The 27,326-nt window shown below is 46.8% G+C and overlaps 1 protein-coding gene across 1 annotated transcript in view; it reads right to left on the bottom strand.

The window, feature by feature from the left end:
• Nucleotides 1-26,325, bottom strand: part of LOC149369738 (O-acyltransferase like protein-like) — a 109,884-nt gene extending 83,559 nt beyond the window's left edge. Inside the window, exons 1-5 of the mRNA XM_089576279.1 lie at nucleotides 26,019-26,325; nucleotides 23,315-23,526; nucleotides 22,101-22,212; nucleotides 12,504-12,588; nucleotides 2,358-2,440 (exon numbers count right to left, since the gene is read on the bottom strand). Coding sequence (XP_089432405.1) covers nucleotides 2,358-2,440; nucleotides 12,504-12,588; nucleotides 22,101-22,212; nucleotides 23,315-23,526; nucleotides 26,019-26,325 — 799 coding nt within the window. The remainder of the gene's footprint in view (nucleotides 1-2,357; nucleotides 2,441-12,503; nucleotides 12,589-22,100; nucleotides 22,213-23,314; nucleotides 23,527-26,018) is intronic.
• Nucleotides 26,326-27,326: the final 1,001 nt, after the last annotated feature.

Raw genomic sequence — 27,326 nt, 5'->3', positions numbered from 1 at the left:
TCCACCTCAAGCACGGCAATCCTCGTCAAGATTCCATCTGCCCAGAACTCTGCGGTGCTACCGACATTACAGAGCGTAGCTCTTAGGCGCTCGTTCATGCGTTCTGCGTCGCACGGCGTTGTAGGCGTAAGCGGCTGTCCAACTACCAGAACGAAACGCCACCTGCAACCTGACAGGTGGCAGTTAGTACAACAGCTAAACGTCACCTACAAACGCGAGAGCGCAGGAATGAACAACCGGAAGATGGCTGCCACCGAACGATCCGGGCGGGTGGCTAGCAACGTCACAAACCACTTACCAGCTGTGGCAGGTGGCGTTTGAAGAGGTGCGCTCAAATTTCCTTTGCGTAAGCCAATTTTTTTTTGTCTGGCTGAGAATCTCGCGCTGTATCGCGTTCTCAACCACAGTACAGCATCGTACAACACTGATATCCACTATTCTCCTGATAATGTAGCCTAGGAGCGGCTGAAATCCGCCTACAAGCTCAACGACGCCGCCTCCTCTTCCATCCCTGTTCGTCTCGCTGCAGCCATCAGGTACCTCTCCAGGTTAACTTGAAAAAGGACTTTGCCGTAACTCGTCATCCTGCTCTTCGCTTGGAGAGCAGAGGTCTTGCTCTTTCCGTACCCGAACACCTGGTACGCCTAACGGTGATCGCTATTAAGGCGGAAGCCTTGAATGCCTCATAGAAACGTCGACAGAAGGTTGTCAGCAGGGCTGTCATGGTTTTCTAGTAAAACCAGAAAAAAAAACTTCTTGAACGACGGGATTCGAACCACCATCCTTCCGCTCCGCAGACGAGCGTGCTGATAGCTACGCTACTTCCTGCCAACGCATATGTAGTCTTCCTTTTCTAGGACGCTGCAGAGTGTTTGCAGAAAGGCATCGAATCAGACTGATGCCTCCCAAACGCCCTTCAATGTTTCCAGCATTTAAGATTCACAAACAATTGTGTACTTAATTAACATTCTAACCACACATCAGTGACACAAGCAGCAACACCGTGCTTAAGGCTATCGCCTCACCGCAGTTAAGGTCAACAAAGTGCCCCCCTGAAATCTTGTTTCTCGAATGGACCGATTTCCGACGCTGGAAACGAGCTCAAAGCGGAGCCATTCCCGCTTTTGCAGCGGCCGCTGCATTCGAGACTCCCTTTGGTGTAAGCATAGTCCTCATCCTAGTCGCATCATATTTACCGAGCGTTCCTCCACTGCCCAGCTGATATGTTGCACAGGTGTGGTGAAATTTGGCGCACGTTGAGGAAGCCGACGCGGCGAGAAAAGTATACGTGCTCACGTACGCCGTGGAAGGATCGAGGACGATGGGGAGAAATCCCTTCATGACCTACAGACAGCATGTAAGCTTCAGCACGTTGAGTGTCATCCTCTCGACTTTTTCAGGAAATGACGTCGTCGGACCGGACAAGAATAACTGATCGACGATAACGCTTTACAGAAGGGTGATATATTAGCGGAGCTGCTCGGCTACCCAAACCGTAGGCAGCGGCCGCACGCGGAGCGGCGAACGAATACGGCTGTGCGTTTCAGCTTCGCGAGCGCACAGTTGTGGGCCGCCGCTGGGCCTCTCCTCGGGCAAACGGACTACCTGCTCTAGCGCCATCTCGTAGCGGGCCACCGGCGGAGCGCCACTCTTCACGCTTCCACTGCGTCCTTCTCCACTTTCATCCTTGCACTCTGTTCGCTATCACCGTCTTTCATGCTCTGCAACGCTCCCCTTTCTTCTCGTTCGCTCGGTTACGCCGACGACGGCGACGGCGCCGCTCCTCGCAAGAACGTGTGACCAAGAGCTGCGCTCTAAAAACTCCATTGTTCCTCTGTGCCTGATGCCTGCTGACAAGCGCCCCGGCAGGAGGGGAGGCGTGTGGCCGGCGAGCAGCCCATTCCTAACACTTGCTAGTGCTCTGGCATGATTACGATAAAAACAGCACTCAGCCAGTGTCGACCTCCGAGGAAGTGCGCGCCAGTCTCCAGGACGGCCTCATCGTGTCCCTGTCCCTTCATATGTTTTAAGAGTTAGACTCAAAACAAAATTATTTTAGAAACCCCATTAAGAAGATCCTGCACACCGTCCTCTCCATGTTTTCACCCCGCTACCAAGCTACACCTAACATTGAACATCGCAGCATTTCTCGCCTACCTTCATGCTTCTCAAACTGTTCACTTTCAGTTGACGCCAGCAAAGATTGCAAGCAATCTCACCCCGCTAAGCACCCTAGGCAAAAGTTACCGCTCCAAGTATTGCACTGGATAGTCACGAACAGAATCGCCAAGACGACGCAGTTATATTACGACTGAATAGATTCTCATGGAGCTGGTAATATTTCTACGGCGACTCACCGCTTGATTTGCCCTCCTTTGAGGTGCAGAGATCGGTGCTGGTCCCTGCCGCCATGAGCAAGGCAATTGCTGCCAGGATCACCCTGCAAAAAGGCCGCGTAAGTCACTGGTTGTAATGGCCAAGCTTTAGCACCACAACGACGCAGTTGTGCTTCAAAAGGCAAGCACGGCCACTGACATGTGCTCGAGGACAGTGCTCTAAAACACGTGGCATTTCTTAGCACCCATGTCAGTGCCGTTGCTTTTTGCTGGTTATGATGCGCAGCCCGTAATTAAGGCTGATTCAGGCAGCAGTATACATATAAGTTCTATATTTTACCCATATAGGGAAGAAATGTGGAGAGAGAGAGGGAGAAACAAAAGAACGGAGAGGCAGGGAGGGTAAGTAGACTACGCCCAGTATGCTACCCTACACGCGGGAAGGGTAAAAAAGGGGGATATAGGAGATGAAATAAGAGTATAGAGGAGTGAACGGCCAGTTACACAGGGTACAAAGGGCACATAGGACGCACTTCAGTCACACAGGGCGCAGACCGAAAGTTCATAGTCTCGAACTCAACCCTGAGTCCTTTAGGAATTTCTTAAGCGCCTTCACATCGTTTGTCTGAGAGGGACGCTTTGTCCGATGCCACGAAAGCCTGGCTTCTGTAAAAGGGTTAGGATCTAGGCGACAGATAGTGGCAGCTAGGAACACAGCGCACGCTCATCCCGAGGGCATGGCACAAACAAGGTACAGTCTGTCAAAAGTAACCAGGCTGCATGGTTTGCTTCTAGCTCGTACAGTGGAGCCCTTACAGCTTCTCTAAAGCTGAAATGGTTGCTAAAGGTAAGGACTGCGGGTCTTCTTACCTTCCAACAACTTTTGATGTTTAGGAAAGCCACAAGGGCTCCACTATACAAGCTGGAAGCAAACCATGCAGCCTGCTTACTTTTGACAAAGAGTGTACCAATCCTCTCATCGCATCCGCAGTTCTCACACGCTGGGGCGTCTGCCATTGCGATTGGTTGGGAATCGACATTCTCAACCACTCGCATCCACGGGCGACACTACAGCGTAGGGATGCTGCAGGAGACGCCGAAGGGTATATTAAGTTTACGTAAGAAGCCCTGGAAGTCCAAACGTAGAGAATCATGGAGGGTAGAAAAAAAATGTAAGGTAAATATAGGACTTTGACAGCGACGGAAAGGAAACTACCATGCGTAACGGTAAAGGCCCCGAAGAGAGCAGAGTAGGTCAGAGAACAACAAGAGCTACTGAATTTCGAGTCCAAATCAAGATAAAGATATGTGTCTGGGCAAAACATCTAATGCAAAGGCAGGATAACCGATGGTTATTAAGGGTAACGAACTTTATTCCAAGAGAACGCACTCGTACCAGTTGGGGCCAGGAAGTCACGTTGGTGGATGATATTTCCTAATATCATCAGCCGACTTTCTTCTTTTTAGGGATAAGGTTGCCGCAGCTAGCCCAGGACGAAGTTAATTAGAGATATTTCGGAGAGGTTTTTGTCCTGTAGTTGGTGTAATTAGGAAGTTGTTGATTAAAATTTCGCTTTGGACATGGTAAAAGAGTACGCGAATAAAATTGTGTAGTAAACCTTGGCCTACTAAAATAGCTCGAAGTGCGCAAGATGCGTTCATTGTGTGCCGTAACCGTTTTAAGCACTAAGTGTACGGGTCGTCACTTATTCGAAGATTGATGCACCAAAAATGATCATCTGTGACACTTGTGGGTATTCAGGCATTGCCCAAGGTGAGAGCTGTGATCGTTCAGCACAGATATTTTTTTACTCAAGTTATTCTATCGACAAATGCAGCTCAGCTACGGCCTATTAAAACTGGAGAATTAGGTGGCTAAAGGCTCTGAAAAGAGGCCATCCAACCACTGGCGCCTACTTTCTCCCATGACATCGCCGCCAATCGCTGTGCACCTGCTAAACACCTGCACTGCTACTTTAGCCCACGCAAAGTGGCTGACCACAACTTCATGGGAAAAGGACCGTGCCATTGGATGGAGTACGTCCATTTATGGATACTTGCCACTTTGTTTCCGACTTTTATCCGACCACAGTCACCACCAAGCGCTGGAGTCGAATGGGGATATATTACAAGTGGTTGGTTTCACACCGGCTCTTTAAAGAACCAGCATTTGCCAATATTTTTCGAACTGAGGTTTACCCGTAATGACGCGGTACGTATACATGTACAAAATTAGAGATGCCTGCAGCGACCCTCATAGGGAGAATGCGAAAGCATCGATGCCTCCTCGGCACTGATCGCCTCTCTTTGCCTCTTTTTATCATTTCCTTTTTATCTGTTAAATTAACTACGGAATTGTCGTAATTATCTTCTGCTTTATTTAAAGATCGATTTATTTACTCTGTTTATACCTTCTTTCCTCTCCATCAACCATTTTAATTTTTCTAATCTGGCGCCGTGGTTGCTTTCCTGTCCACTTACTATACACCCGTCCAGCTTACTCAGCCGTCCAATTGTTTTTGCAGGTAATTAATTAACTAATAATGTACCTCAATGAAACACCTTTGTTCCATCGAATACATTTCAATCATTTTAAATTTTATTTTAACTCCTTTGCCCATTTTTGTACTATTGCTGTCCAAGGCTGTTTTCCCATCCACTGACTATATCGGCGTCCGCGCAATTTGGACGTTTTTTCGGCATTTTTGGCTCTAATTAATTGACTAATCGTGCCATGAACATAATTTGTATGAACATAATTTTTTTGCGCAGCATCCTCGCACCATTCTCTCTCGATTACAACCACTCGTTTGATGCCACCTCTTCTGAGAACATCACAACGTCTGTGGACACGTTTTGCGGACACGTTTCGATGACACGACCCTGCCGACATAGCCTAGAAATGCTTTCGCATTATTATAAGATAGAAATGTGTCGTTTAGAAACCCTCAATGTCAAATTCTTTTGCAGCGCATTAGCATCGGATGTATTATCCTTTCCGCCGCTCAACATGCCTGCAGAGTACACATGGTTATTGCATACGTGAATGTGGATGGAAACATCGCTTTAGCCGCACGTCTGAATACTGCACGACAGCCCGGTCGTCACGTACAAAAACTTCTTTCCTTCAAAACGGTGCTCAACCGTTTTCCAGCGACTTCTGGACTTCTGGTACTCGTGCCTCATCCAGTGTGACCAAGATGAAAATTTTCTTAATTATCTGTTTTGTTCAGACGAGGCGCACTTCGATAGAGATGCGGGAGCTAACGTTCACCACGCGCACTACTGGCCAATAGGAAACCCAAATTGCTGCGAGAACAAGGGCACTATTGGCAATTTTATGAAAACTTGTGGTGTGGAATTTTTCGCAAACGCATCTGTGAGCGATACTCTGCTGAAGGAAACATGACAACCAGGCGTTACACAGACGGCATTCTAAAGGATGTGGTTAAGGACTTCGCATCAGAACTTCCACTCAGCTTTGTGCGTTCGATGTGATACCAACACGATGGCGCGCCACCAAATTCGTCTTTTGATGTCCGTTTCACTGACGTGAACTTTCCTTCGCAATGGATTGGGTGCGGCGGGCCGATTACTTGGCCCGATTCTGATTCTGAGCGCTGTGGTTCTGCGCGCCATTGCATTTTCATAAATCTAACGACGGATATCGGTTTGACTGATGGTCCTCTGAAATTTCCTATTTACAAACAGACACTTAACTGCAATAACCAAAAAGCGAATTAATAACGTTAATTATCCCCTGCATAGCACTTCACCAGAAAACATCTGATTTAATTAGTCGAAACCTCAGCAGTCAGGCAGCGATTACGGAATCAAGATGTAGTTAAGCCTGGCGTAAAAATATACTGCGATAACTTTATCTGCCGCACTCCCATCATAGCCTTCAAAAATAAGCTAGAAAATACCAGTACGGAAGGGTGTCGGGCAGGGAGACACATTCTCGCCAACGCTCTTTGCCTCCTGTTTTCAGGAGGTAACGGTTGGTTAGTTTGTGGGGTTCAACGTCCCACAGCGACTGAGGCTATGAGAGACGCTGTAGTGGAGGCCTCCGGAAATTTCGACCACCTGGGGTTCTTTAACGTGCACTGACATCGCACAGTACTGGGGCCTCTGGAATTTCTCCTCCAAAGAAATTCAACCACCGCGGATCGAACCCGCGTCTTTCGGGTCAGCAGCCGAGCACCATAACCAATGAGCCACTGCGGCGGCTCACAGGAGGTAACAGAAGCCTCGATTGGGAATACTTGTGGTGAAGAGTTATTATATAAGACCTTAATAATCTTCGATTCGCTGATGGCATTGCATTGTTAAGTCACTCAGGGGATGAATGGCAAAGTTTGATCAATGATTTAGACAGCCAGAGCATAAGAGTGGGTATAAAAATGAATGTGCAGAAAACCAAAACATTGTTAAACAATCTAGGAAGGATACAGCAGTTTACAGTTGGCTGCAAGGCGCTGCGTGTGGTAAGGAAAAACATGTACTTAGGAGAGGTAGTGAGCCCTGATCCGGATCATGAGAGGGAAATAACTAGGAGAATAAGAATGGGTTGGAGCGCATAACAGGTTACCTTAGATCATGAATCGCAGTTTACCAATATCCCTAAGGAGAAAATTATTGAACAGCTGTATGTTACCACTACTTACCTATCGGGCAGGAACGTGGAAGCTAGCTAGAAGGTGAAACAAATACCTTAGTATCTAGAAGGGTTCAACTTAAGGGCAACTCATGACGCTTTGGAAATTGAAACGAAAAGTTTAACGTGATGCGACAGGGAGAGAGCAGGGTAGGCCACGGAAAAAATGAGACCTAATGGAATGCTAGTCGAAATGAAGGGGGAGAGGTGGCCTTGGGTAGGGCATATAATACGAAGGGAAGATAACCGATGGTTATCTGGATTCCGAGACAAGGCAAGCGTAGCAGGGGGCGGCAGAAAGTTAGGTAGGTGGATGAGATTAAGAAGTTTGCGGGGATAGGAAGGCCGCGACTTGCACAGTATAGGGTTTATTGGAGAGGTATTTGAGGGGCATTAGCCCTGCAGTGGGCGCAGTCAGGCTGATGATGAATTTATATACAGGGTGTGTCACGTAGCATATACCAAGGATTAACAAAAAGCAGCGCAGTGGAGCTAAGCAAAACCGACAACATATTGTTTCGGGTTGTGGCGCTCCTTAGGGTATTCGAAAAATTCGTTTAATTAGTTCATTCATAAAGGTTAATTACGTCGTCCTTTCTTAGGCGTCAAAAAATAGACACGAAATATAAAAAAAATGAAATGTCTCCGCCACGCGGTACCATATTCCAGGGCCCCCAGCGGTGTTTTGAAGGAACATGCGGCCGGCGATCAGTGTACTGGCTGCACAATGATGCAAGTAAAGAAAACGGAGGCCACGTTCAAACCCCACTGTATTGCCATCGTTTTTTGTTTTGTATGCGTGATGGCTCAGTAAAACCTCGGTCCGAATCGGCTGTCGGTTGCCTGCCTATCTCTGATCGCAGGTCACGTCGCGTGCTTCTTATCTTCTAGAACAGGGGTTCTCAAACTTTTTTGCTTGGAGGAACCCCAAAAGCCTTCAATAAGTTCCAGGGAACCCCCCCCCGCCGCTTTCACTTACCAGCAATGATGTCGAGTGCATTTTTGCAAAGGGAAAGTTGCAGAGGTTAAATGTTTATTGCACAGATTAATACAAATACTAATGTGATGGGTGGTACCGCTTCCCTTTTAAGAGCAAGTCAAAGCGTGGCTCAGTAGCACTCAGAGCCAGTCTCATATCAGCTGCCGGGTCAGGGCCGGTGAGGGTTCTCGCGGAACACAAGAAGACAACCCGCGGAACCCCTGTGTCCGCGGAACCCAGTTTGAGAACCCCTGTTCTAGAAGAATATTCTGACGCAGTTTTAAGGCTGCTGAGAATGTCGGCGACCGCTTACTTCAAGGCGCTGAGCATGTACGCTTCATTCAATCAAAGCGCGCTTGTTATCGCTGCAGTAGGGTAGCGCAAGAGCGCAATCACACGGTTTTTCAGTCACCTATATTGGGCATTGGCCGCATTTAGCCGTTGTTTGTCCGTCTGTCCGTCTAAGCCCGTTGTGCTAACCGGCGGTGCGGCCAGGGCACTGCTTTCCTTTTCTCGCCCTTTCTAATATACATCTGTTTGTCTGAAGCCTGCTAAGTGACAAGCTGCTCATCTGCCCAGGTGTGTCGATTTCATATGTATATGTGTACCTAGCAACCTGCCCATCGTATCAGGTGGGAGCTGGCTTAATCGCGAGAGGCTACTCGCGAAAAGCAACCTCGGTCGCCACCAACCGAAGTCCCGCCGATGGCAGACCCTGCCATAGGAGGGCAGTGGCCCATCCCTTGGCCACCGCACTACTGTGCCAGGTGAGGCGTGAGTGCACCCAGTTATCTATGAATCTAAAGGTGAGCATTACCACTTCCGCTTGAACCCACATCGCTATCCCAACGACTGCCATCCGTGAACACTGGATCCGAACACCACAGCAGAAGAAAACCACAGTGCTAGCACGCCTAATTCGCATCTGGCCTCACCACGCAAATCGACCTCAATTTTATGATCATATTTCGCAGGATTTCTTTAGATGATAGGAAAAAAAAGCACCACGTGGGAGATATGCTCCTACAAAAAAGGGATCGTCTGTTTACTAGCCCCATCTACAACCTGACAAAACACATGTGACTTTGAAGGGAATATTTTAAAATTGCGTATTTAACAAGAGGTAATCAACTAAATAATCGGAATTTAAAGATATCCCCAGGAGAGCCACATGCCGTGAAACAATATGCCATTGGTCTCACCTAGATCCGATGCACTGTTTTTTTTTTAATCTTGTGGCATGTTAGGGGAATCGCCCTGCATATATTTTCAGCAATAGAAAATATTCATCGCTTAGGTAAAGTATAGTTACACTGCCAATTTACTTTTTATTAATGCCCAGATTTAAAAAAAAAACACCAGTATGCTTTCCTGGGTTTCAGAAAGTGTTTTCTTGAGTAATAGCGAGGTTTGAGCTAAGAGGAAGCGAGATGGACAAGAATCATTGCTACTTATGCCGACTCTTCTGGCTCTTCGTAGCTGCTCATGATGTGAATTTATAACTTTCATCCAATCGCCCTAGTACTCTACATGTGGAAAAAGAGCGACTGTAAAGTGCCACCTGGCGCGCCTTATTAGATCATGCCTATGGCTGCCGTTCAGCCAAGAGAAGACTTAAATGGTGCGTGTAGCAAGGCAACTCGCAAGCCACTTAATGATTCAGCCGGGTGTCCATGCCACCTGCTGCTGCGGTCACCGTCCCCTGGTACTTCCTCAGGAGCGTTGCTTCGGTAACGGCTTTCACATCTCGCTCGCTGCCTTCTTTGATGGGCCAAGGTTCGTCACCTCCTGTTCTAAAATTGGTGTCGAGAGGATACACGTATGACAAACATGTTTTCAAGCTGAACAACCACCGTCACCATCGAATTCAAGATGTGTTTTCGCCGCCGCGGTGGCTCAGCAGTTATGGTGCTCGGCTGCTGACCCAAAAGACGCGGGTTCGATCCCGGCCGCGGCGGCTAGAATTTCTTTGGAGGAGAAATTCTAGAGGCCCGTGTACTGTGCGATGTCAGTGCACGTTAAAGAACCCCACGTGGTCGAAATTTCCGGAGCCCTCCACTACGGCGTCTCTCATAGCCTTAGTCGCTTTGGGACGTTAAACCCCATAAGCCAAACCAAACCAAGATGTGTTTTCAACGAACAGAAATAGCACAGTATCTGTCTCACTTCTCGGCGGACACCGGAACCGCACCGTAAGGGAAATGATAAAAGAGGGAGTGAAAATCAGCAATATTTTTTTCCGCGTGGCGTTGAAACACTCTGGCGTAATTTTTTCCTTCGCCTCATCAGCAGCGAAGGGGGCAGGGGGCAACGTTAGCATATCATTTCCTAAATCGCCCTTTTTTTTTTCTCCGAACACCCCCCCCCCCCTCCAGAATTTTGGTAAATTGCATAATGCGCGCCCTATCTTTCCATTCACAAGCGACCGCAAGAGCTCAGTGGATTTGGCTCTAGGCCACTGATCGAAAGGAGGTGTGATCGGAACTCGGCCGTGGCGCCAGCATCACACTGGAGGCGATATGGAAGAACGGCAGCGTCTTGGGGATGTTGGCAAACGTTCAATGACCCCTGGTGATATAAGTGAATAAGTGAAGCGAATTCCCTGAGGCGTCATCTACATTACGATTAAAATGAACTTTCAGCGACATGCACACTCACAGATGAGCACTGTTTTGAGAAACGCATGTTTTCTAGATGGACGCGGAGTATGAGTAACATGGCTTCGTGAGTGCGCTTCTTAACCTAATTTAGAAGAGTGCCTTGCTGCATAGCGTAGAAGTAAGACAGCGATTTTGCCTCGTCGAACGAGATTGCGGTATTTTTAAGCATATGCAACGCCGTTTTTCAAAGAAAACAGTATGACCAAGGGCGGCCTATTGAAAATGCGCATCTCTCCGGAAGAAGCTACGTAGAGATGGCACATGTTGTCAATTTACCATATTTCTGGCCATGGAAACATATCGTGATTTGTTCCCGTGTATTACAGGTTCAATGATGCCAATTTTTCGAATGAGTCAATAAGGAAGTATAAAAGTTAGAGCGATAAGATATAAGGCCACTCTCTGGGTAAGTAAATTTGACCCCCGGTACAGACATCAAATTCAGGGTCTAAAAAAATATTGACTTACTTAAATCAAAGTGTGAAAGTGTGCTGAAGAAAATTTACGTTTTTATTGTTTATGTAATGCATAATTATGCACCTCAAGCCAGCAGCCACAACTTCAATTTAGTTGATCGCAAGGCCAATTGCTTTCGCATTTACATACATAAAGGCTGGCACTGTGCAGTGAACCAAAATAAATATAATACCGTCACTTGTCGTTTTATAACAATGCAATGTCCAAAAAGAATGGTTTTTTATTTAGGCAGCTTTTCCTGATGAAGTACCGGAATATAAAACAAATTACGCAGTTTTACTTATTATGGTTGATTGCCCAGATAGATATATAAGAGATCAGACTACAAAGTTTCAATAAAAAATCCTTTGCCGCAATAAAGATAGGATTTCCGCGCAAGAGGAAATGGCACAAAATTTAGTTTCGAAAAAAAACGCTCGTCAAAGAGATTAGAGAAAGCTGCAAATGCCATAAAGCACCACTAAGGAAGGTTGGAATTTTACCAATTTATAGGTCAGTTCCTCCTTATTCTTGTTTTTCCTTGTTTTCGCTCGTATAAGGGCTCACTTTTTATTTCACGTGTTTTTCGCGGCATGTGTAGACGGACAGGAAGATTTCCAGAAATGATTTTGGGTCACCTGTCAGGCAAGCTTTAAGTGTAGGCAGAACAGATATGACCCCAATGTGTCTGAAAATGTTTAGTATCCCTTAGTTCTCTTGCTGAAATGACAAACGGAATTCTTCAATTCCGACTTTAGTGGTGGTTGACTAACGTAAGTATCCAATGTGTTCCAAAACACTCGGTTTCACTTTTGTGATTGCGTAAGTTATCACATACTATCGAATACTAGACGTAGACGGTAACAAACAATTATATTTGGTATAAACTTAAAAATTTGGGCGAAAAATTAAGAAATGCTGGAAACGTTTTGGGAATTATTTTGCTGTATATATATTACTTTCGGTTTCTCTAGATCCCCAGGAGGTTACAACTTGTGCTGTGTTTACGAAATGGCGTTAATTAAAAGCATTATTTTTATTTTTTTATTGCAGCTCCTTCAGCAATGAATTAGTGCCTTGATACAAAAATGTCGATAATACTGATATATTTTTTCGAATGTACTGAGTTTTCAAACTGCCCTCATTTTCAAGCGCTGACCACTTTATTTCGTTGCATCCATCTAGGTTACAAATAATACAATCTGGCGATGGCTTGGCAGAATTTTAATTTATAATCTAAATTTTGTGTTTCAAAAATCTGTCCAATGTGATATGTACCAAAATTGTGAGTTTCGTTTTTAGTTACGCGAAGGCCTCTGTAACAGAGACCTCCATGAATTTTTTTATGCAACATGCCTGCTGAACACTTTGTAAATACCGGGCAACAAAGTTGAAGCTGCATGCACGGCACTTACCAGACGGTGATCTGCGGAGTGGTGGGCACAGGCGAGACTCCCGTGGTGCAGTACTTTACGCGCACCGCGGCCACGTCACCGAACACTGCGAGAAGGGGACACGGAAACAATTAACCCACCAAGAAAACGCCAGACGAAAGTTTGCAACCTAAGCTCGAGAACTCTGACAAGATCAATCACCGGCTGCGGCGATAAGTGCATTATGAGATATGGGACGTGGCGGTTTCGTCACAAGCAGTGTTACTGCGAAATCACTAATCCGGAGCTTCAGAGCCGAGAAAAATCCGTTCCCAATAGTATGTTCGAAAAGCGCGAGGGCTCCGTTCCGTTCCATGGCCCGCTCATCATCGTCTTCTACGTGGCACTAATGCGGAAGTTCAGAGCCTAGCAAAATCGTCTCTTACGAACTATGTCCGAGAAGCGCGAGTGCTACGTCCCGCGGCACGTCCCGCTAATTGTCCGCGCTTTCGAACTGATTCGAATAATGCCGTTAACATTCTCTGACATTTTTTTATCCAAAGCACTTCAATGGTTTGACGACTGCCATCAAAGTTCCCACAGTGCAACATCGATTTGGGAAGAGTACCACAATCCCAGGCAAGAACAAAGTCGTACGCCGAGTAGCCTAGAAAACGCTAAGTGGGGAAAAGTATGATGGCTTGTGAGATCGTCATAGTAGTGTAAGAGCTTGGATAGCCACTGTTCTTACAGTTTAAACGAGGAGCTGCCCTCAATACTTAGCCAATTGTTCTACGACATTATTGGTCGCTCTCGGACGGGTCAACAACGGGACTTATACAAGATCTACGTCGCACACTAAAGATACTCTTCCGCCTACGTCTGTGAACATACTGCCAGTTGTGAATCTTTTGACCATTCAAAAAAATGTTAAAATAAGCCTTCTTGTAATATAGTCAAAAGTTGACAAATCCTGGTTGCTTCGATAAAGAAGAAACGAGCGGCTGTACAACGAAGCGAAACGTGCATCGGCGCAAGCGCTTTGTATGAGTATCGCTGCACCGAAAAAATTTTTATATCTACAGTCGCAAAAATTGGACATTGCTTTCATCCGTCTGCATTATCTTTCAAGCTACGCATCGACCACTCAAATATTACCAAAAATCAATGTATTTTTCTATTTTGAATTGCCTTCCCGCTGTTCTACCAACGTGGTTCCGTTACTCCCGATGAGGACGAATTCTGAATCAGCATTGTTTCTGCATTCACTTAAGAACCATGCATGAGCCGTCTCTCTATTTTCCCTCTGTAGTAGGTCTCTCAATGCTTGGCTGGTGGGATAACCCATTGAACAATGAACCTCTGATGACGTGTTTGCTACTGACTGCCGTGGACGACACTGACTGCAAAATATGTTTAAACGTTCTAGAATTTTTCTTGCCGTCGAGAACAATTTGCGGCGTGAAATGCATCGTAGAACAAACGTAACACATCCCAATCCGGGTGGTAGGCGCTGCTAGTCACACTATTTGAATCATTCTCGGACAGGTGACATGCCCCTCTGTGAACAATTTAGAGCCCAGGGGGTATGGGTGTAAGCCACAGAGTGTGAACTTAAAACATCCTCAGTGATGCAAACTCTTGAAGATAAGAAGATTCAAGTGCGGAAGCACTACTTAACACAGCCCCAACGAGGAATCTTCTGTGAAGCTCGCAGTGACTCGGCTAAGCTCGGCTTAGTTCGCAGCAGCGTCCCGCCAGCTGCAGCCGATGCGAGGTTCATCTTGAGAGTGTCTTTGGCCAAGCCAAGCATAACAACAGCCAACGCAGAAATAAAGTAAAATTGTCCATGGATTGGTTTTCAGCTCGCGACGGCGCAAACAGATCACCTTCGCTGGCACTCCACGAAAACACTATGCTATCGCCGCGGCCGGTCACGCTTCGTGTTAAACTGCAACTCATTAACGCGCTGTGCATAGCACATGGTCGTCTCCATCAACTTACAACCAGAGCTAAACAGTCGTTTAAAGAACCGGGGTAAACACATGCTTTCGCACGTCTACTCGGTTAATATACAGGATGTCTTTTTTTAACCGCTTACAGATTTTTTTTAAAAAAGGCGCTGGTAGTATCGTGAATGCCGCCTTCACGGAATGTATATTCGGCTCGGCAGACACAAGATAAGGACATAGCAGTGAAATTTATTTAATTAATTAGCCAAATTTCGTTAACAATCATCTTAACCCTTCATTTTACTCGGTATATTGAAGTCGCAGTTTTGGCGACTGCAATGATTCCAAGCAAATAGAATTTTCAGCATGTCCCTAAGTGCAACAGGTATCGAGATATTCGCGATTGAATTTTCTGCCTTTCGGATCCGATTCGGGAACTACACGCTCAGAGTGCGCCGGAAATCCCGCCCACAATACTACGTAAGAGATTGACGAAATGATAACGTCAGCTGACGGCACCAAGGCTAACTCCTACTGCGGCAGGCAGGCGCTTGAGAAGAGCGCATAGTCACTGCCTCCGTGAGCAGCACGCGCTCTTTTTTCGTCATTGGCATTGAACTTACAGGCGCGTTTCCCGCCGTCAGAGGCTTCGAAAAAGCATCCAGGCAATAACGCACAAGATTTCCCTTTCCGCTCTGGCTGGGAGAAGAAAGGACTGGTGGCTTATCGGCTTGCGATTTATTAATTTTCACCGGAATCTCCAGTGGCCCGCGGCGGGCTGTCGATTCTGTTAACAGAACGAACAAGGCTGCTACAATATTATACCCATGAACTCTGAATGCGCGTTGAAATGGCGGGGCAGATGCAACCGGGATACTGGACCGAGAAGGTGCCGAGGGTAGTCGCCTGTGTAAAAACGAGTGGCAACGCTCGCCTCGCCTCAAGACTCTACGCCTCCCAGAATCCTGGCCGCCCGGTTCGTTCACATAGGATGTTCACTAAAACGCACAAACTGTTCCGGACCACATGATCTGCGCTTCATTCAAGGAAGGCCAAGGGAGTTATCCTGAGTTAAGAATTCGAGATAAATGTTCTCGCCTACGTTCGTGCATACCCCGAGGCCAGCATCCGTCAAATCGTAGAGGCCGTCGGATCCTCCTGCTATTTTCTGGAGAGCGCTCAAGAAGCATAGTTTTTATCCTTACCACATATTGCCGCATAAGGATCACATTGAAGACGATTATAAAAAGCGGTATGAATTCAGCAACTGGGCGTTGATAAAATATGACGAAGACGCACACTTTTTTAGGAAAGTTCTGTGGACGGACCAGGCCCACTTTTGCCGTAATGGGGATGTCAATGTACACAACCCCCGCTACTGGTCTCATCAGAACTCGCGCTGGCTCTGGGAACAGCACCACCAAATCCGGTAGTCAGGGAATGTCTGGTGTGGCATTTACGCAAATCGAGCACTTTCCGTACTTTCTGGAACCAAATCTAACATCAAAGTCGTACCCAGGGAGCATTCTGAGTGGTGCTGTCAGCGATTTCATTTCCGAGATCCCGTTAGGCCCACGCGCGTGGCTTCAGTACGACGGGGCGCCTGCGCACTTCTCGTCGCGTGCAAGGGCTTGGCTCGACAGCAACTTTCCCGGTCAGTAGATAGGGCGCGGTGGAATCATGTTTTCGGCACCTAGGTCACCCTACCTAACTCCATTAAACTTCTTTCTTTGGGGTTACGTCAAGAACAAAGTCTGAGCAATTGAACCCGAAGACGTGGCAGACCTCAAGCAAAGAATCATCAAGGCATGCGCGAATATACCCCCGCAGGTTGTGAAACCAGTGCTGCAGTAGAGATTCATGGCATGCGTGGCGGTTGAAGGCTGGCACTTTGAGCATTACTGATGCATAAAACCTAGCCACCGAGATACGACAGTGAAGAATAAAGAATTCAGGGGGCACTTTGGCTCTCTAAAGTGCTGCAAGGCGAAAGCCTTTCCTGGCGCACTGTTTGGCATTCATTGACTGCGGGACCGTCTGTGCTGTACTAGTGCGTTATTTGACTACACACTTTGACTGCTTCTTTAGCAGCATCCTCTCTCTCTCTGCTTCGATGAGTTCGGTTGTTCGGCTCTGTTCGAGTAATGAGGGTATGTAATGTGGGGACCCACGGACGCCTTACGCTCCCTGTGGGAGCGGAGGACAACTATTTTATTAGTTGTCCTCTGCTCCAAAAGGCGGCGTCAGGCATCCGTGGGGGACCTCGTAACTTCGAATCCGTGCACTCTCAAGCCATAACTATTTCGACCAACCCAAAAAAATTGTGACACCTCTGCTGCCAACCTTCTGTCGACAACGATGAGGCATTAAAGGCTTTCACCTTAGTAACGCACAAACAATTAACTTGCACACCTTTCCTTTCTTGGCAGAGCCAGAGCGAAAAGGGAAACTTGGCGCGTTATCACCGCGCTGCTTTTTCGAAGCCGCTGATTGCAGGAAAAGTGCCTCCAAGTTCAATTCCAATGACGAAAAAAGAGCGCGAGCTGCGCACGGGAGCAGTGACTATGCGCTCTTTTCGAGTGCCTACCTGCCCCAGTCGCAGCTATAGCCTTGGTTCCGTCGGTTGTGCGTCATGATTTCGTCAATCTTTTACGTAGTATCGTGGGCGGAAATTCTGGCGCACTCTGAGCATTCAGTTGCCGAATCGGATCCGAAAAGGCTGAAAATTCAGTCGCGAATATCTCAGTACGGGTGTCACTTAGGGACATGCTGCAAATTGTATTTTACAGTCTCCAAAATTGCGATTGAAATATGCAGTGTAAACTCGAGTTAGAAAAATAATTAACGAAATTTGGCTAATTAATTAATTAACTTTGACCACTATATCCTTATCTTGTGTCTGCCGAGACGAATAAACATTCCGTGAAGGCCGCATTCACGATACTATCAGCACCTTCTTTTTAAAAATCTGTAACTGAATGTTAAAACGATAGCAGTCTTTGGTGCTGCACCTAGAAACCGTAGGACCTTCAAAATTTCTACAGGAGCTCCACTACACGGCTTATAAGCAAACACCCTAGGCACTACACTTTTGACAAGGCTGTACGTGTTTGGAGTGGCACACATCTACTTTTCTCTTAGACCGAAAAGCTCTTTTAGGGAGCCCGCCTGCTCCGGAAGTTCGAGCCCGTCCCAGGCACAGCATGCCCTGCCCTTGCACGCGTCCTGCGCGCCGGGAAGCCAAGAAGGAACGAGAGGAGAGGGACGTCGTACATGCCCTCTACTTGTTGTGGCAAATAAACTGAAACTGAAACTGAACCACCAAAGGCTGTCGTCAGAAATTTGCTGCGGTCGTGGCATGGCGAAGCCGGGTGTTTGCTGCAAGGTCGATTTCTTTGCTCTTTAGTCTTTGTGTTCTTTGTATGTTTTTCATTTAATTCCGTTTGGCGACACATAACCAAGGCGGCTGCTGCTTGTTCATGGCTTGCGGCGGATCCAACTTCCAGCGACTGGACTCAGGGCACCATAAAAGGGAGAGGGGCAAAGGTCGAAGCGAGCAAAGAAAGAAGTCCTCAGTCTAGAACAACAATAGAAAATGGCAGAGCGGGCAGGGGGCTCGAACGAACAGTATGTGTTTTCGAGCTTTTGCATCTCTCCTAACGAACATTTTGAGGAAACGCGCTAATCTTTTTACGAACAAAACAAAATGAAGGCACAACAAACAGCGCGAACTGACAACTGATTTTTGATAGAATGGGATTCCTTTTCTGTAGTACGTACACAACTGCCACCTGTGGGAGACAAAAAGATCAAAGGAGGAAGAAAAACAGGAGAAAAAAACCTAAACGACACACACCACAGGCAGGTCTACAAAGCGGAACAAACTCGTTTCGGTAGCCCTAGCAGTTCCAAGTAATTTCACTTCTGCCGCCGTGATGGCTGAATAGCTATGGCACTCGGCTGCTGACGCAAAAGGCACTGGTTCGTGCACAGCTGCGGCGGTCGCATTTCGATAGAGGCAATATGCTATGCTAAAGGTCCGTGTGCTGTGCGATGTTAGTGCACGATAAAGAACCCTAGGTGGCCGAAATTTCCGGAACCCTTAACTACGGCGTCTCTCATAGCCTCAGTTGCTTTAGGACGCTTCTTCCCCTAAACCATACCTATTGCACTTCTTTTTCTGATGGCGACAACGACAAATTACTGACATACTTGTCAACCCCTTCAGATCCGATTTCGAAGGCTCCGGCTATTTCCATTTCTGTTTCATTATTTGAATGGTATAAGACCGGTTCTGTCAAACAGTGGCATGCATTTGTTGCAGCGGTTACATTGCGAGGCCAACTTTCTTGGGTGAGTGAAGGACCGACACCTGTTGGCATGCTAAGAGACCTTTGTTTATGCAGCGGCCGGTTTGTCCAACATACTTCATTCCGCATCGGAACGCTATGCAGTATACAACGCATTGTTGGTTGCCACGATATACGGTGTCAACGTTGTCCCCCCTGCTTTCACGAAGCTGTCGCCACTGTGTTCCCGTATCTCTTCCAATAAGAGAACACAGAAGAAAATCAATGTCAAGCATCAGAGTGTGTTACAAAATGCACTACCAGTGCTGTATACTCTATCCCCCTGTCATATGGAAAGTCTAGAGTGGCAGACCAGCCTATATAGTAACGATCGCTTCTGACGGCACCGCACCTCGCTGCGACCGGCTAACACAGCCATCTTCCTAATTATTGCAACCACTATCAATACTGTAACCCTCTCTTGAATGATATCTGAATCATCAGCCGCGGGAAAACACAGATAGAGCGAGAAATCCTGGAAGCATTTAAAATAAAAAAAGTTTGGCACTGAATGCAAACGCGACAGCTCGGTCCGGTTTACTTAAAGAGAATTCTGTTTCATCAATGGGATATAGTTTGTCACTTGCAAGATAACAGACCCGCACTATAAAATGTTTCTTTTTGTTGTTGGTTTTTGCTATGTTTTCTTTGTCGTCGGTGCTGCTTACGTGCAGGTGCACCTGGCTCTCTTGAGACAACTTTCACCGAGTAAATTTCCCTCGTGTTTCCTGCGCCTTCCAGTCAACTCTTTCATCTTGTGAACGCGTCTTTTCTGCTGGGTTTTCTACAATCCTGCACCAAGCTACCCTCCTTAGAAATCAAATCCGCAAGGGCTCAGAACGGCATCAGCAACGTGTCGTCGTCGCTGTCAGTAAAAGGAGTGGAATTGATTGGGCTATCGAGATCAGTTTGTTCCATTGTATAGACTTGGTTGTGTTGTGCGTCGTCTCGATTTTTTTCATGTTTTCTTTCTACTTTGATCTTTTTTTGTCCCACGGGTGTCACTTGCGTACCACCTATGTAAAGAGTATCCGGCTCCATTAAAAATCAGTTGTCAGCTCTCTCCCTCTGTTGTGCAATAAAAATAATTTGCAATAAAAATTCCGTAGATTTTCCTAGATACGAAAAATAGCTTTCAATTGTGAAAAAAAATGTATATGGGTTTTTCAGTACCAAGTTTTATCATGAAGCTGCCCTACTACCAGTCGTAGATAAGCAAATTACCTGTAAATTTGAAATGAAGGTTCTAAAATGAAGGACTTCTAAATGAAGCTACAAGGTAAACTGTATAGCGCTCTTTCAAAATTACATATTAACGGCTCTATATCGTGTATGTGTTTTTTTTTTCACTGTCCGCAAGATATATTAGTAAACATATGCGTCAGCATGTGGAATTAACTGAATTTTTTTCCCTCACGTTGTGTCGGTTTCGTCTTCAGCCGAAGGATACCACGTGCAAAATGACTGGAGGTCGCTTGAGGAATGTACGGAAACTGCAATATAAAAACTTTTTGCCCATTTGCTGGGATTGCTCTACAGGGTGGCTGACGTAGCAATTTGAGTAAATTAAAACAATGAAGCAGTGATTGTTACTGCTTATGTACGCCTCATGTGACCTCAACTTACTTTGTTCGTCGTGGTAGAATTGGGAATTATGGTTTTGGGGCGTCTAACGTCTCACAGCGACGGAGGCTATGAGAGACGCCGTAGTGAACGGCTCCTGAAATTTCGACCACCTAAGGCTCTTTAGGGTGCACTGACGTCATACAGCACACAGTCATCTAGAATTTCGCCTCTAGCGAAATTCGACCGCCGAAGTCCGGGATTGAACCCGCGTCTTTGGGGTCAGCAGCAGAGCACCATAGCCACTGAGCCACCGCGCCGGCAGAACTGGTAATTGTTCCCCTAGTTGGACTAGCGAATATTTCCAGCCAGGCGCTCCTTTCTCAAACAAAAATGGCGCCCTTGTTCTTTCCTAGTTATCAGAATAAACATGCAGATATGCTTACTAAATAGGAATTTCAGTCGTGCAGCAAGCTTCAAATACAGCGTGAGGAAGGGGCGCGCGTCTTGAGGGAAGGCGGTGGCACGCCTGATCACAGCAGCGGGTGCCACTGGCCACGTCAGGGACCATATACTCCCGATTACGTTCCTGTAAAGGCTGGTTCCCATGCAAGCGACTGAAAATTTAGCAGCGCAGTGCTGCAAAAAAATTGGTAACTTGTTGGAGCAATCGCCGCTCTGACTACTGGAGCCGCCGCGATGGCTCTAAATAGCTTATAGGCCGCAGCAACACAGCGTTTTTACTTGCTTGTGAAGCAGGCTTTATTCGGCTTTATTCAGTCGCACTGGCATGATTCGAGTCATCAACAGGACCGCGTCTGTAAGCTTGACGCTGGCTCACGATTACATTTGCCATCTATGGTGGTGCGACGTCATGGGACTTTACTCCACCGGCTACGGCTTGGTGTTGCCTACACCAAACACTATCTTCACAAGATCGGCATCGAAAGTAACCCAAATTGCGCACAGTGCCACACTCCAGAGACTATTGGACACCTTCTTTGCGAGTGCCCGAACTATACTGCTGAAAGAACAACATTGGAGGCGACCGTGAAACGACTGGACTCTCGCCCTCTCTCTGAGGAAACTCTTCTGGGCGCCAGACGAGACGTTCTGATTGGTGCCGTGTGACAAAGGCCCTGCTCAACTTTTTGTGTGAAACAGGCCTGGATACTCGTCTGTGACCACCTGTGCACAACCTACATGGTTAATGACATGTGTCGGTGTTTGTATTGCTGACACCAGTTTTATGAGTTTTATGTGCGTCTACTCACCGCGATGCGAGTGCCAGCCAGTGTGGTGTGTGTGGTGTGTGTGTGTGTAGACATCACCCGAGAAACTCATTGTATTATGCCATCATCAGCCTTCATTCGCACTTTCCTTTTCCTCCTCTTCCCTTTCCCCTGTGTGGAGTAGCAGGCCAGGGCCATGTTACCACCGGCCGACCTCTCCACCTTTCCCTCATTAAAATTCCTTTCTCTCTCTCGATCGTATGGCGGTGTTGTGCGGGCCTCCGTTAGTTGTAGAGAAAAAACAAATAAAAGCTTGTACTGTCTTCGCAATTTGAGGGAGAAAAAAAAAGAAACTCTCCGAGCAAATGTAATTTCCCTAGATTATATAAAAAATCCCTTTTCACCTAAACAACGTCCAAATTCTCTAGATCTAGAGAAAAATCCCTGGGGTTGGCAGCACTGCTTCCACGTTGTTCCCTACGCTGCTGAGGATTGCAGGCCCGTGTCTCTGTGAGCTTTAATTAATGAGAGAACGAAACGTACATGCGCGGCCGACAACCTCCAGGTCCTGTTGGCTGCAGTCGGAGACGACGCAGATCCCCCAGCGAAAACCAGGCATCCAGGGCTCAGCCAGGTACTTTACCATCCTCGAGGCCTGCGCATGGTAGCCACATGAGGAAAGCAATGCTATTACTTGAGCAATGCATGAGCACAGCTTCATTGGTGCAGGAAACGAAATTAGTCAGTGAAACCTGAAAAGACCCTCACTTCCGACGATAATCTCTTAAATGCCTACATATTTCATATAGGTCGCATCGCCAGCATGTCTTTATTTCACAAATTCTTCCACAGCCCTATGCACATCGCACCTTATATTCTTCCACCCGCACGCATATCTCACCGCACCAGCCATCACCTACAAGTTTCCCGTCCACGATCACGCACCGTCACTTTTTCTAATTCCTTCTTTCCTCGTGCAGCCGCAGACTGGAACGGCCTTCCAAACAACGTTGCCATCATCACCTGCCCACGACTTTGCACTGATAATGTAGAAACTTTCCTGTCATTGTGAATTTGTGCTTTTATTCTTGCCACCCCTTATGTAACACCCCTTTTAAGGGGCCTTTAAGGTAATAAAATGAAATGAAATGAAATATTTGCTGATGTTAGCAAGACGAAGAGTTAGCGCGCTTTCAGTACTGCAAAACGGTATCCAATTTCAATCATTGCCTTCCAGGTGATGACCTTCAGAAGGAAAAAGCAAACGGTCTTTATTATTAAAGACCGTAAGCAATACGACGAATGAGGAGAAAGACAACAAAACAAGCGCGACAACAACATCATAACGGGAAGGTCACATGGAAGACATGAAAGAAACACCATGGAAGAAACACCCTGCGGAAAATAGCGCCTGACGTGCTGCCTGAAGTGCCGCATTTTCAGTGCTCTGGTTTTTTTTTTTTTACGCAACGTAAGCAAAGCACCATTTAAATATTTCGATGTCCTCTTAAAGAGAACTAGTGCCGCCCTGATATTCATATCACTGCCGAATTGACATCAAAGTAATACTCTGCGCTCGTCGGAAACAACTCGTGGAGTTTATGAGAGGAAGAACGGTCTGAGACTGCAACAAGGTGTCGCCTTTGTTGGTGGCACCAGGTTCCAAGCTAAAATCACTTATATATTCGAGGCAACACATTAATTAAGTTCTCTGAAGTTGAAGCAATTTTTGAAAACCTCTAAGCAAAGTGGAGCACCTTTGAATTCGTCATTAACATGGCCGGCATGAGTAGTTCGATGAGCGAGGTATTGTCGTCAGGACGGAGGTAGAAACTGCAGTACTGCGCCCTGACCAACTCGTTTCCAGATTCTTCCTTGACCACAGTGTCTAAGCACTCGTCGAAGGAGCCCAACTCGGTCAATGAGCCCATGAAAATGCCGCCATGCACCTTTGCAGAAGAGTCCAGCACTGCGTCGAGTAAGCGAAAACATACCTTAAGAATTAGAAACCCCAGCGCAAAACAGGAGGACCAGAGAGTTGTAGATGCGAATACAAGCAGAAAAAAGGCGAGAACTGATATACAAGGCAGCCCAGATAACTCGAATAGACAGTTATTGCTGGGTGCATAGCAGAGGATGTCATGTAATCAGACGAGCTATTTCTTTTTAACGAAGGCCTACAGACAGCGAACATACGCATTCCAGTATGGGCTGATAAAAAATAATCAGCGCTTGAAAACTTTGCCTCTCGATGCATTCTGAAAACTGTTTTTTTTTGTATACATATTCTTTAGGCTCAATAAAGAACTGAGTTTATACACTGTGAGGTGCGTAGTCTACTTCGTTGTTCTGTAGTTTCTAGCTTTTTAAAACGTACTCATTTGCTCAAGTATTTGACTAAACTCAGGAAACACACCGTTACATGAACTGTCATTCGAAACTACACATGCACTCTCATTCGAAACTTCAAAAAGCTACAAATCGATCTCGCACGGGATCACAGGGGAATATGCCCCGAATGCCTCCTTTACATAGTGCATAACTCGACTTAATAAATAAAAACTTTGCTTAGCTTAGTGTCAGTATCCATGACGAGCGAGTGAGCCCGTCGCTTCTGTCATCACTCGCCTGAGGCAGAAGTGCATGGTGTAGGATCGGATGATGTTAGCCGTGCACCCACATCAAGACCGATCGAAGAAGGTCGCTTGAGCTGTGCAATGACCTTGATATGCTCTACTGGTGCCCCGTGAAAAGCTGGGTGGACATCTTTTGTTTGTTCGTGACTTTTATGCGCGTTGTGCATATTGTAGAAAATGAAATTTTCTTGAAGCTCAGTCACATTTCCTCCAAATTGCTTCTGGTGCGAAGGATTGCTCGGTGTGTCTTGATGGCGATTATAATGTGTTTAATGGCGCAGGGGCAGCTTTGGCAACTCCTGCTTACGAGACAGATGCTCAAACCACTATGCCACCGATGCACTGTCAGCATTGTAAATTTTGACGTTGATCAACAGCAGAAAGAACTCCACCAGACGTTATAGTAAAAATGCAACAACGCCACCGCTGTGGCTCAGTGGTTACGGCGCTCATCTGCTGACCCGAAAGACGCAGGTTCGACCCCAGCTTTCGCAGTCACATTTATATGGAGGCTGGATGCTAGAGGCTCATGTGCTGTGTGATGAGAGTGCACGGTAATGAACCCCAGGTGGTCGAAATTTAGGGAGCCTACTACGGCATCTATCATAGGCTGAGCCGCTTTGGGGCATTTAACCGCCGTAAACTAAACAGAAAATGTTGTAATGATATTTATACAAATAAAATATTATGGTATGCCCTATATACAGCTCGCTATTTGACGCTTCCCACCTGTAATACTATTTAGGTTTTGTAGAAATTTGAAACATGTCCACAAACGCCTTCTTCAAAATTCTGCTACCTATGCTTCAAAGTGTCTTGTCTAAAATTGCGCGAAATATACTGCTGCATACAACTGTCAACACTGATAGCTTACCGCATTATTCAGGTGTGTGTCTGAAGCGTTCCCACTGAGGAGTATATTGACGGAAGAAGCGTATACTTTACGACATGTCATTCCAAATCCACGTGTCATCTTCGATGCTCCCTTTCCGCAGCTGTGGTCTAGTCGTTTCAGCATCCGCCTGGCATGCAGCAGGTGCGGGGTTCGACTCCAATGCCACCAGTTCCCCACAGGTGATACAGTGGGTATGAGCTTTCGCCCGCCTGGTGTGCGGCGTCTTTTGTCTGAAATGCTTGCGAAATGGGTCCTTTACCCCACCTTGAGTAAAAACAAAAAAACCTCGTGCCATGGTGCTCTTCGCCCACAGTTCCACTTGCGCCATAAAAATCCGTCATCATCATCATATTCCCCATTCGGAACCTCGTTTTCGTCCTTTAGGGCGTTTCGCCACTTAATAGTGAAACGGGCGATCAGTAACTGGCTGGGAGTAATGTTCCTTGGCAACGTAATCAGAATTACCCGCACGATGACATCATTTGCTATCTAGTTATATTTAAAAACCTTCTTGCAACGTCAGTACACAGACTTACACCTTTCAGTGCCAATCTTCACCGGTACTCGACTTCCTGCATGAAATGTTTGAACGTGTACATTGCATATTTTTTGCCGTTTTTTTCCCTCAAAGCATGCTCCTTAAAAACATCTGCGCAAATATCTTGTGCTTAGAAGGCCTAGGTACCGTAACTGGCATTGTAAGTTAAGAGTATTCGTAGGCCTTATTCCCCGGTAACCATACCGGTTAGACCAACTGCAGTATTTATTCATTCCCCAGTCATGTAAATGTGGTCATTGACTGTGCTGCCACAATGCCATTGCTTCCATGTGCGCTCCGTACCCTAGAGTGCCACGTCACATGGCATAGTGCCTTTGGGATCGGGCGCCTTAACATCGCCGGCAGCGCACGACTCCCTAAACGACACTCACTGCGCATGGCCCATGGATCCAAGTTGGAAAGTCCTCGCAGCAACCTCAGCAAGCCCAGGGAGCACTCGGTTGACACTGGGGCCTGGAGAAGTCTCTTCTTGACCCACGGAGGCACGCGATTCGCGAGGCCTCGCGCGAAGTGCCGAAGCCTCGTCACCAACTTCTCAGACGTCGACGCGGCAGCCGCGGTTGAATTCGGGAAGGGTCCGCCCACTGGCGGGATGCCATCGTTGACAAGCGGCGCCGCCAGAGGAGGGACCAAAAAGCAACAGAGCGCCACTAACAGGATCGACACTGGCGGCTTCATTGTTGCTGCGTGTAGCCGCCACTATTTTCTCCGCTCTTACTGCGCAGCGCTTGAACATTGATCGAAGCGACTGTTAGTAAAAGTACATTAATGATGTGGTCAATCTAAAAACGCACAGAATAATTTTTGTGGTCGATGGACGTCACTGGCCACGATATCCCGCTGCCATAGCATTGACCAGCGAGCTGGGACTACTGCCTGCTGCAAGGCGGACGCGGAGCTTTGCTCTGAGGACGGCCAGCTGAGTTTCCTCTCTCCGGTCAGCGGAGCCACAGCCACTGAACGCTAATTCCTCCCCGTTATTATGCACCACGCCATGATGCAGGCCGTGCCGCCTTAGTGATTCTTGCTGTCCCCTTCAGTAGCCCGTTGTGCTCTAAACGGTGCGCGCCGGGCTCTTTTATTTTCCTTTCTTTTTAGACAAGCCCACCCTAATATCTGTCCCCTTGAGTAGGGGAGGAAATCCGACTGTGCGGCCTGCCCGTGCCCCACCCCCGCCACCAAATAAAGCCTGTTGTGCGTACGCGGTGCAGGCAGGGGCGTATTATTTTTATTTCCTTTTGGTTGCCCCAACCTAACAAATGACCCCTTCAGTAAGCGGTGCGGGCTGGGCGCTATTATTTTGCATTTCTTTTAATCGCTCACCCTAATTTTTGCCCCTTCAGTGTTATTCTTTTATTTTCTTGTATTGTCTATTATTGTATTCTTTTATTTTCTTCTATTACCATATGGCATGGCATGAACATGTTAATAAATCGTTAACAAATTGTCTACAACTACTAGACTCATGTGCAGCCACAGTTATCTACCAGCCTTAGTCAGCTTACTTTTGTGCAATTCCTTTCATGTTATTTGAGCAATTCCTTGTACGGTATAGAACAGCAGCAAATGTTAGCAAATTGCCACTATTGAGGAAAAAAATCTCACGCTGGGCCTTAAAAGCTCCGTATCGATCCCACAATGATGACTTTTATAAACGCTTTTGAAATCAGATCTTTATA

The sequence above is a fragment of the Amblyomma mixtum genome, chromosome 1, assembly GCF_055824585.1.
Source record: "Amblyomma mixtum isolate Tamu chromosome 1, ASM5582458v1, whole genome shotgun sequence".
NCBI lineage: Eukaryota > Metazoa > Arthropoda > Arachnida > Ixodida > Ixodidae > Amblyomma > Amblyomma mixtum.
Note: the sequence above shows the minus strand (reverse complement) of the source record. Positions and strands in the feature narration are given on the sequence as shown.